This window comes from Arachis ipaensis, chromosome B09 (assembly GCF_000816755.2).
Source record: "Arachis ipaensis cultivar K30076 chromosome B09, Araip1.1, whole genome shotgun sequence".
NCBI lineage: Eukaryota > Viridiplantae > Streptophyta > Magnoliopsida > Fabales > Fabaceae > Arachis > Arachis ipaensis.
The window spans coordinates 9424985-9435636 of NC_029793.2; the positions used below are offsets into that span (position 1 = coordinate 9424985).

A 10652-nucleotide genomic window follows, 5' to 3' on the forward strand; every position below is an offset into this window, starting at 1 on the left:
TAAATAAGATTATTTGATCTAATTTTTTATTCTCTTTTAAATATTATTGTTTGATCATATTTGTGTTATGTGTGTATAATTTTTTGTGGCACTTTGCTTGAATTAATTTTAGGGATTTTGTTAAGAACTCAACTAAGGACACTTACTAACATTAAAAAGTTCAGTATGACAACGATTAATATCTCAGTACAATATTAATAATTGTGACCAAAATAATATTAGAACCAATGAGTAACAAATGTTAAGTTAGGACTTAGGACCTCGAATGTAACTTTTAACATGTTATTATCTAGCTAATGAAACTCTTAATTTAATTGTGTTATGTATTTGTTTGGGCGTCATTATTTTGATAGAATAAGATCTTTTTTTAATGAAAAAGGATTTTTTTTTAATGTGTTTGACAAATTTCTAGTATTAAAAGTAGAAGCACTAGAAAAATCAGAAAAACATCTTTTTTGAGAAGTTGTAATTTACATCTTTTTTTAAAAGATATTTTTTTTTTAAAAAAAATATTTTTTATGTAATAAATAAACAAAAAAGTACTTTTATATTGTTATCCCCAAACATAATTGATAAATAAAAAGATCTTTTTACATAAGATACTCAAACATAAAATTACTTTTACTTTTTTCATAAGATCTTTTAAAAAAAAGATAACTCGAAAAAAGATCTTTTCATAAAAGTTTACCCAAACAAGTCATATATCTTTTAACCATTAATATAGAATTGTAAATTTGTAATATAAATATTTCTTTAAGAATTATTTTAACCATTAATCTCAAAAGATAACTACTGGCTAAACAATGACAGGGAAATGGTCGTTGTTTGATTTAAATTGGAATTCACATGAAAAGAAGAATTTGCATTTTCAAGAGCTAGATACATTGAAAAGACAAAAATACAGTTCCAATTCCCAAGTTGGTCACAAAGAGCCAGTTAAAATTGGTAGATTTCCTAAACTCTTGAATTTTGTGTTCTCTAGCTTGGACTTCAAAGTTCAATCTCTTTAGAACAACCCCATTTTTAGTGTTTTATTTATTTATTTTTATGAGATTTAGATTTTCTAGTATTTTTTAATTTGAAAATCCCACTTTTTTTTTAATTGTTGTTAGTCCAAATTGTAATATGTGTAATTTTTAGGAAAAATGGACAAAAAGTACACATGAATTTTTACACAATGACAGATGTATACTCTAATTTTTTAATGAGTCATCTGTATATATCAATATCGAGCACCTTTGTCATTTTTACCTTTTTGTCGTCTGCTTTTTTAGCAGTAGTGATTGCCAGATGACTCTGAGCATTGTGTGATGTGACCCTTTTGATAACGACACTTTGAAAATTAAATAATAAATTATTGAATTTGTTAAATTTGAATAAAATAAATTTTACAAGTGATTTAGAATTTTTGTTCTTTTCATTTCTTCTCCAAAAAGTAGATGTGGATCAAGGGATGCAACTCAGAAATAGCTGCTAAGATAATGTTCGAAGTAAATTTTGAAAAAAGAAGAAAGATGATGAAGATTCTAAATTATTTGCAAATTTTTTTTATTATTAAAATTTAACAAATTTAATAATTTATTATTTAATTTTCATTGTGTCATGAAAAAGGTTATGTCACTATGTACAAAATTACTTGGCAGCCACTATTGCCAAAAAGGTTATTTAGGCGATAAGACAACAAAACTTGATATTAGTGTGTACACATGACTCATTAAAAAATTGGAGTGTACATTTATCTACCATATGAAAATCTATGTGTACTTTTGTCTATTTTTCCGTAATTTTTATTTTTTTTGGTGACTCCGTAATTTTTATTTGTATCAATAAAAACTTATCTTTGATTAAAAAAAATTAATCTCTTATATAAATTTCCTATCAGAATAACACCACCAAATATCAATGGGTACAGTAAATAATCCGTTGATAATGTTCAAATTATATTAGTATGAGTTTATGCATATATCAACTTTCCCGAAGAAAAATCTTTGAATTATACATATATTTTCTAAATTCTTGTGATATTTAGAATAACACCATGGCCAGGTTCTATAACCAAACGGAAGTCAGGTGAATGGCAATAACTCTGAGACAAAGATATCCTAAACTTGATCAAAATGAGACACAAAATCACCTTCAATTCTGTCATGGCTAAGTGTTGTCCAGCACAAATCCTAGCCCCTAATCCAAATGGAACATATGCTTGTGGGAATTTGCAAGCTCCAACAATCCCATTTGAGAATCTTTCTGGATTGAACTCGTGTGAATCATGACCCCAAATCTCAGGGTCTTGCATTAGTATTGGGACTGAAATCTCAATGTTCATTCCTTTTGGAATTAGGATACCTTTCAAATGAATGTCTTCCAATGCTGATCTCGACACAAACGCCGCCACCGGATAAAGCCGCATTGTCTCTTGAATCACCATGGTCAGCTGCAAGGATAGCATTTTCAAATTTTCAATAGAAAATCATGTGAAGTTGATAGCTAATATATCGATATATCACATAAAATAGACAAGCTACCTTATGTACAAGACTTAATGAGTTAATATGTATTCAATTCACCTTTCAAACTAGGTGAAAACTCAAGCGCAGTTGACTTCACGTGAAGTTGATAACTCAGAGTCGTTAGATGATTTGATTGATTTGACTAAATTTTCATCTAACGGCTCTCAACTATCAACTTCACGTGAAGTCGACTGCACCTGAGTTTTCACCTTCAACCTGAGTTTTCACCTTCAAACTATGTACAAAACTAATATATTGATTCACGCGAAGATGATAGCTAAGATATTAACATGCACATATTATGTTAAGTAGTTTAGTTAAACATGTTAAACATTTTAACGATTCTCAGTTATCATCTTCATATGAAGATACTTTCATGTGAGTAGTCACTTGTTAGAATGGCATTTGAATAAGTTTTTGCATGGAGAATAGCATGCAATTGGACAAAAAAATGTGTCAAGTTTCTCTTAATCTTGAATAATTTAAACAATACTTCCATGCCATTTGGTTGAAATCAAATACAAAAAAAGATTCAAAATAACTGATGATCCAAGGGTCAATGCAATAAAATGCAGCATTATGGAAATTGGAAACAATAAACTCTAACACATGAACATACCATCTTCATTTTTCTAAGCATACTTGCATGTGGAGGATTGTTGCCACAAACTTGAAGAACCTCGGCCCTAACTCGATCTTGCCAATCCTGGTGTATGGCTAGCAACATCAAGCACCATGATGCTGTAATTGCAGTACTCTCATGTCCAGCAAAGAATATGTTCTTGCAGTTATCTATTATGAACCTGTCGCGAGATATCGAATCTGATAAGATTCCATCATTCCCCTCACAACTCTTTGCACCTTCAAGTATCATTTGTAAAAGATCTTGCTCTTCTGCATCTTGCTTCAACCGCTCGTCTATGATCTTTGATATCATTGAGTTTACCTCTTTCTCCAATCTCCATATCTCTCTGTTTCTTTTAATTGGCAGGCATCTAAACCAGAGATTATAACACAATTTTTCAAGATATGGAAACAAGAACACTATGCAACAATTTTTCATGAACCATACAAGTCTTTTTTGTAACCATATACATACCTAAAGCCTGGAATTCCAGCTTCCTTTGCAGACAAGAGGTTTTGAAGATCTCTAAGCTTTGAAAATATTTCATTTCCTTCAACATAATTGATCCCAAAACAAGCTCTTGCGATTATGTCGGCTGACAAGCTTCGCAAATCGTCGTCGATTCTAAGGTCCAAAGCCTCTCCTTCATTATTGAGTCTACTTTCCCAAGACTTGAGTGTTATATTTGTGGAGTGAACAATCAAGTTAACCATTTCCTTCATCATTATATTGTAACAAAACACAATTTATTAGATAACAATTCTAAATCAATATTGAACACTATAGCTCTAGTTTTTAGTTTGATTTGCAATCTCAAAATACTACATGTCAGTTTCTTCTCTATATACTAGTCCATTTTTCTTGATTGAAGTGACAAGTGCAAGGAATTTTAAATAGTAGGCCTACTCAAACTAAATGATGATCAAGGAAAAACCAAAGACAAAAGAGATCTAAATTAATCAATTAAGTGAAAAATCACAAATCGGGTCGAATGTCAATCTTAATTAGCCTAAAACCATAAGGTAATGACCCTATGAATCTTTCCAATTACATATTATTCATTTAATCAAATCTTAACCAACATGACAAAATAACCCCAAATATATCTTCCATTTGACAAATTTAACCAAACTTTCAGTCAAATTACTGATACACTTATATTCCTTTGGTTCATCTTGTCAAATAGAGCATGTTTTTGGAGTGTGATTTTGTCATTTACATCTTTTGGAGACTATTTTGTCAAAATAGTAATAGGATACAAAATAGCTATTTACTCTGATCATATTTAGAAAATTATTAGTGGTTTTAATGAAGTTACCTTGACCTTATCAAGGTATAATGAAGGAGCAATGATCTTCCTCTGATGAACCCAAATTGGTCCACTTGATGACAATATACCTTGACCTAAGAGTGGCCCTAATTCTCTGGATTGAAGAGAAGGCTTCCCTAGATTCACAGATGTGTAAAGGGTGATTTCTTTCACCATTTCTATATCAGACACCACCAACCACTCTACACTCCCAGAAGAAAACAAGTATATGGGACCTGCATGCATGCAATTTATTTTATTTTATTTTATTAATAGTGGAGACTCACGCCCAATTGTCTTCATGCGAGGTTAATAGCTAAGAACTGTTAGATGATTCGACAGATTTGACTAAATTGTGATGATGTGTTCTAATGATTCTTAACTATCAACATCTGCATGTGAGTTTCCATCTTTATTAATTCTTTTCGAGAAAACCAAAATTAACAAAGACTACAAAATAATAATGAGAAAAAGGACAATTAAAGTAGTTACATACCATATTGTCTTCTCCATTTTACAACATGAGGAAACAAATTGTAATACCACCTGTGAGATATAGAAGAAGAAACACCTTTGTCTTTGTCTTGGTGTGAAGATGCAACATTATGAACTTGATGTTGTTCTAGAATCTTCTTCTTTTCTGGGATGTTACCAAAGTAGAAGTGAGGAGAAGGTCCATGAATACCCTGCTTCTGAAGCTTTGATCTCAATGATCTTGGCTTCAACAACAACTCATTCACAACATGCAACAACACCAACGACAACCCTGCTAAGACAACACCCTTTATGTTCATCATCATCATCTTCTTCTTCAACACCTTCTCTATTGGTTTAAGAAAGCAAAATGAGTGTTTCTTTAGTGCCAAAGAGAGTTATGGACTTATTAATTACATGGTTTTTTACATAATGCTCTCTCCACTCAGTTAATGGGGTTGTAAGATTGTTCAAACTTCTAAGATTATTCTACCCGTTCAAACTTACTCAAGTAGTATCTAATTTTAATTACTCAAATTAAATAAGGGTACTGTTAATAAATGATTACTTAAAATATTACAAAAACAAAGTTTTTAAAGAAAATATAAAAAATGTGAATCTGTTTAAATTTTTATATACATTAAGGAAATCTATCCATCATCCTTAAGTTTCTGAGAACTCATTGAGTAGTTGACTTGTTTTTGTTTTTGGAACTCGTATATACAGATATGCTCCCTTTGTCCATAAATACTATGAGGTTATTTGAATAAACTCTTTTCTTTTTTCAAAAACAAATTAATGGTCTTATTTAAAAAATAAATAAAAAATAAAAAGTAAGATATCTCATATAAAAATATTTTTTATTTATTAATTATGTTTGGATATAATAATATAAAAATATTTTTATTTATTTATTATGTTAAAAATATCTTTTTAAATAATTTTTTTAAAAAAGATATAAATTATAACTTTAAAAAAAAGATATTTTAAATAAATAGTCATTTTAGCACCCAAAAAATTTGATTTTTGACAAAATGAATTTCGGCATTTGTTTTTGATAAAATGACTTTCGAAAAATATGTTCCATTTTACAATGTGATCCAAACATTTGATCAATAGTGTATTTATTTAGTCAATAGTTAAATTTCAAAACNNCAATGTTTGAAATGTTTAAAGTAAATTAACTTACCCATCTCCTTTTAAATGAAATATTCAGTTTTTGTATTAGTTATACTGTACTTGAATGAATTAATGGATATAAAATAATTTATACTTGATCGCATATAAAATAATATTTTGTCAAATTTAATAAGATTGTTTGTTTTTCACATTAACTATTACTATATGATTGTCAAATTTAGATTCATTTGTTAATCTTAGACCAACTATTTCTCCTTATTCAAGACATATTATTCATCATTGCTACAATATTCTTATGATGGAGATTACATTCATGCAGAAAAGTCCATGGACTTTAACCTAGTCGACAGATATAGAACCAATGAAGTTACAAATAAAAGGCCAATTCCCTCTTTCTCATAATTTCTTACTTTTGATTATCCTCATCAAGAACTGGCAAAGCTTGGGATAGAATTTCAGCTGCTTGCTCAATCTCCTGCTCAGTTATGATCAATGGTGGAACAAGCCTAACAACATTTCCTTTTCCAGCCGTTAATACCAGGAGGCCGGAATTTCGGCACGCGTCGACAAGGGGTGAGGCAGGTACATCTAGATCGATCCCTATGATTAGGCCAAGACCACGGATTTCTCTGACATGTCTGTTTCCTCCTAACTTCTGCTTAAGTAGGTCTTTGAAATATAGGCCTTTCTTGCATACAGAAGAGAGGAACTCAGGTTTTGAGATTTTATCCAAAACAGCAAGAGCAGCATTACACACTAGAGGGTTTCCTGCAAAAGTACTTCCATGGTCACCATAATTTATAGCAGACGCGACTCTCTCGGTCACTAGGACCGTTCCAATGGGCAGACCGCCGGCGAGAGGCTTGGCAAGGGTCATGATATCTGGGAAGACACCATATGCCTCATGTGCCCAAAGATACCCAGATCGACCTAGACCACATTGGACCTACAAAATCAAAAAGAATAATCAAATGTGCTAATTCATTAATTTTTAGAGTTAAATAAGTTTTGAATTTAGCTAAAAGATGCTCTGAGAACACATTAAGAAGATAACAATGAATTTTTTTGAAGTTTTAATGTACTTAATGCATTGGAAATATAAAAGAATTACTCACAACTTTATTCTCACAATGTTTCAATCAATACAAGATCAACAAAATGAAAAAGAGAAAACAAGCCAACTAACCATTTTGAATGACAAAATCATCAACAATAGAGGGATGTTAGACAATCTTTTTCCAGGAATCATAATGCAAGTGAAACCGATCAAAATAAAACCCTTCGATATTTGGTTTACTTGCACAAATTTCTGATTTGAAAGAAATTCACCAACATAAGGCATCTGTCTACTACACAAATGCAATTAAACTTAAAGATTAGATAGTGGTGCATACCTCATCAAACACAAGAAGTGCCCCAGTTTCATCACAAGCTCGGCGTAGAGACTCTAAAAATTCTCTTGTGGCACTGTATATTCCACCTTCTCCTTGGATTGGCTCGACAAAAACTGCAGCAATATTCCCCTGCTTAATCCGTTCTATTGCAGCATCTGCATTTCCATACTCTACAAATGTCACCCCGGGCATAACAGGTTCAAAAGGTGCTCTGTAATGCACTTTACTAGTCAAAGCAAGTGCTCCCATTGTTCTCCCATGGAAACAGTTGCTAAAAGCTATAAATTCTGTTGCCGCTGCTTTTCCGTCAGTACATGTATGCCTCTGATACTTTCTTGCGAATTTAATAGCTGCTTCGTTAGCTTCGGTTCCGGAATTAGTGAAAAATACACGATCAGCAAAAGAACAAGCCACTAGACGCTTTGCTAGTTCTATCTGCATCAATGACAAGAAATGTAGAAATGGATAAAGGTTTAATGCGATGCTGCATGGAAACACATGCAGAACATGACATGAAGTAAAGCATAATTAAGACTATATTCAGTTATAATTAAGATAGACAATGGGATAATGAACTTCATTATTTTTATTAGGTAAATAAAATGCAGTGCATTAGTTTCTATAAACACTTGAAAAGTAGGGTCTAAAACGCAGGGAGCAATTTAACTACCTTTTGGATTGCTTCTATTATGCAACACTAATAAACTTATTTCAATATATATGACAAATTAGCCATAGAAAGCTTTAAACAATGTAATGTACACCATGCTTCATCTGATATTTTGTTTTTCCGTTTTTTAATTGTTGTACCTTTTTTCTTTCCTTGCAATAGTTCTAGGTTTTCAGAAGTTTTATAAGCACTTCATACTCTTTTTAGTTTACAGATGTTTGACAACAATAACTCAGTTTCTCAAGATTTAGCAACTTCCACTATGAAAAAGACAGCTTCAATACTGAAATTTTTCTTTTTCTCACAAATTGTGGTATATCACAATTAAGCTAACCAAACTTCTATCAATCAAATCCTGAAATCCAATCTCTTCCAAACATTTCTAGAGAAATTTAATTGCACTCAATTCTTCATCCATTAAGACAATAATTGACATGCACCAGATGAAGGAACCAATAAACAATTTAATAGTCATTCCCATGTCCAATGATCCAAACCTGGTGTTGAAAAAAAAATTACTAACGAATTTCAAATTTGTTGTCTTCTGCAAAATCATGAATTATCTATAATAAACAACAAATGAAACAAATCGGTATTTGTTCCCCTGCAGTTGCTTCTATGTGTTCTAAGAAGACTAGTGTTTTCAAACAAAGTAACAAACCATGAAAATCACAGTCATTGATTAAATTCTTTTCCCCATAATTTCTAAGAAATTGATGGCAATTTCATAATGTAGACATAACACAGACAGACAGATAAATAATCGCATACCTCACACCAGAAAAATTGAGTTCAAAATTATAAAATGTTCTATGATTTCTAAGGCATTGAAGTTAATTTATAGGCCCATAGCTTAGAAAATCATGGCATCCACACACCTGAGGAATTGTATAATACATATTGCTGACATGAGTAAGGGTGCCGGCTTGTGATACGACTGCTTTCAACCATTCTGTATCCCCATGCCCAAGTGCATTGACAGCAATCCCGGCACTCAAATCCAAATACTCTCGCCCCTCGACATCATATACCTTACAACCTTGCCCCCTCTCAAGAACCACAGGTGCTCTAGCATACGTTCCCACTAAATACTTCCCTTCCATCTCAATCACTGCATTAGCCTTTGCTGATCCTACCTTCCCGGCACTAGCTGCTTCAACATCCACATTAAGGCATGCCTTCGGAACAACGCTTTTGCAATTCGTTCGAATAACTGCTGCTCTTCCTCTGGCCGAAGCTTTTTCTCTCTCCAAATTGAATAGTTTCCTAATGTTGTAAGATGATTGAGAAATTGAATGGTTCAGACAAATGTGAATGGTACTCATTGTGTTCAACAACAAAGGCCTTGAGTCCTTAACTCTCCTTTATCACTTCTGCTGAAACAAAAGATAAATAAACATAAACAAAAAGTAGTTCCCTTAAAATTCAGACACTCAATTGAAGCTAGAAATTCTGTGTTACATCTGTTGAAAGTAAAACTAATACATTGGCAACTTTAAAAGGCCCAAAAATAACCTCAAAAAAAAGAAAAAAAAATACCAATACAATATTTTTTCAATATATATATAAAAGAAGTTTAAGTATAAAGAATTTAGATTCTCTAAAGTGAGAAAATTGGTAAAATAATAAAGTAAGGAGTTAATCATCATTGAATTTGTAACTTCCATCACATGTGAGCCCCACTACTTAATTTAGGAGTGATTAATCCCTCATTTTATCATTTTACCAATTCCTTCCCACACGTTAGAGGATCTTGATCCAAGTGTAAATGACAAGTAACGTTATGAAAAAAGAAGCAAATATAATGAGCAGCAAGAAAACTACTTCTCTTTGTGAAATGCCAAAAATGAGTCTCCTTACTAATTGATTAATAAATATAATATTGTTATTGAAATACAATTCGCAATTCCACACAAATCTAAATGTACAATATAAATACAAAAAACAAAGCAAATCAATCATGGAAAAAAAAAACACTAATAGGATTTTAGTGTACAATAAGAAAAATAGACAATAATATAATAACAAAACAAAAAATAGAACAATTTAATAAATCAGAACCGCATATCTGCATATATTAACAAACACCAACAGCCTGTTACAGCCAACAACATCACAAAATCAAAATCAAATTCATGAAGCAAAATATACTTTTAAATGTAAAAATAAATTACATGATCAGAAACTTATTATTAATTGGGATAAAATCAAATTCATGAAAGAAAATGCCAAAATCCAAGCAGAAAATGAGAGAGCAGTGAATCTTACCAGGAGGCAGGGACGAGGGAGAAGCGGCTGCAGAGGTGAGGGACGACGGCGAAGCGAGTGGAAGAGACGCCGGGGGTGGTGGCAACGATGCGGGTCGCTGAGCAGCGATGCAGGGGGAAATGGAGAACGGCGGCGGCGCAGGAGTTGAATGGACTAAACGGAGCAGCGACGCCGGCGCGGCGGAGTGAGAGAGCAGAGAAGGAAAAGAGAAGAAGAGAAAGGTAGCAGAACTGCCGCAGCACTGGGTTAAGGCAAGATATTT

At 32.2% G+C, this 10652-nt stretch overlaps 2 protein-coding genes across 3 annotated transcripts; both read right to left on the minus strand.

Annotated features, from left to right (window-relative positions):
- Positions 1911-5439, minus strand: LOC107617063 (cytochrome P450 714C2-like). The gene is made up of 5 exons (XM_016318886.2): positions 4941-5439; positions 4454-4680; positions 3610-3851; positions 3130-3505; positions 1911-2434 (listed from the first exon to the last, which is right to left on the minus strand). Exons 1-5 carry the CDS (start codon positions 5245-5247, stop codon positions 2009-2011), a joined length of 1578 nt encoding a protein of 525 aa, XP_016174372.1. The 5' UTR covers positions 5248-5439; the 3' UTR covers positions 1911-2008.
- LOC107618480 (acetylornithine aminotransferase, mitochondrial) lies at positions 6285-10646 on the minus strand. 2 transcript variants are annotated; one of them, XM_016320571.2, is made up of 4 exons: positions 10391-10646; positions 9001-9495; positions 7453-7887; positions 6285-7004 (listed from the first exon to the last, which is right to left on the minus strand). In XM_016320571.2, exons 2-4 carry the CDS (start codon positions 9445-9447, stop codon positions 6465-6467), a joined length of 1422 nt encoding a protein of 473 aa, XP_016176057.1. In that variant the 5' UTR covers positions 9448-9495; positions 10391-10646; the 3' UTR covers positions 6285-6464. The 2 variants fall into 2 exon arrangements, with proteins under 2 accessions (XP_016176057.1, XP_016176056.1); XM_016320570.2 differs by having other exon boundaries at positions 9001-9498.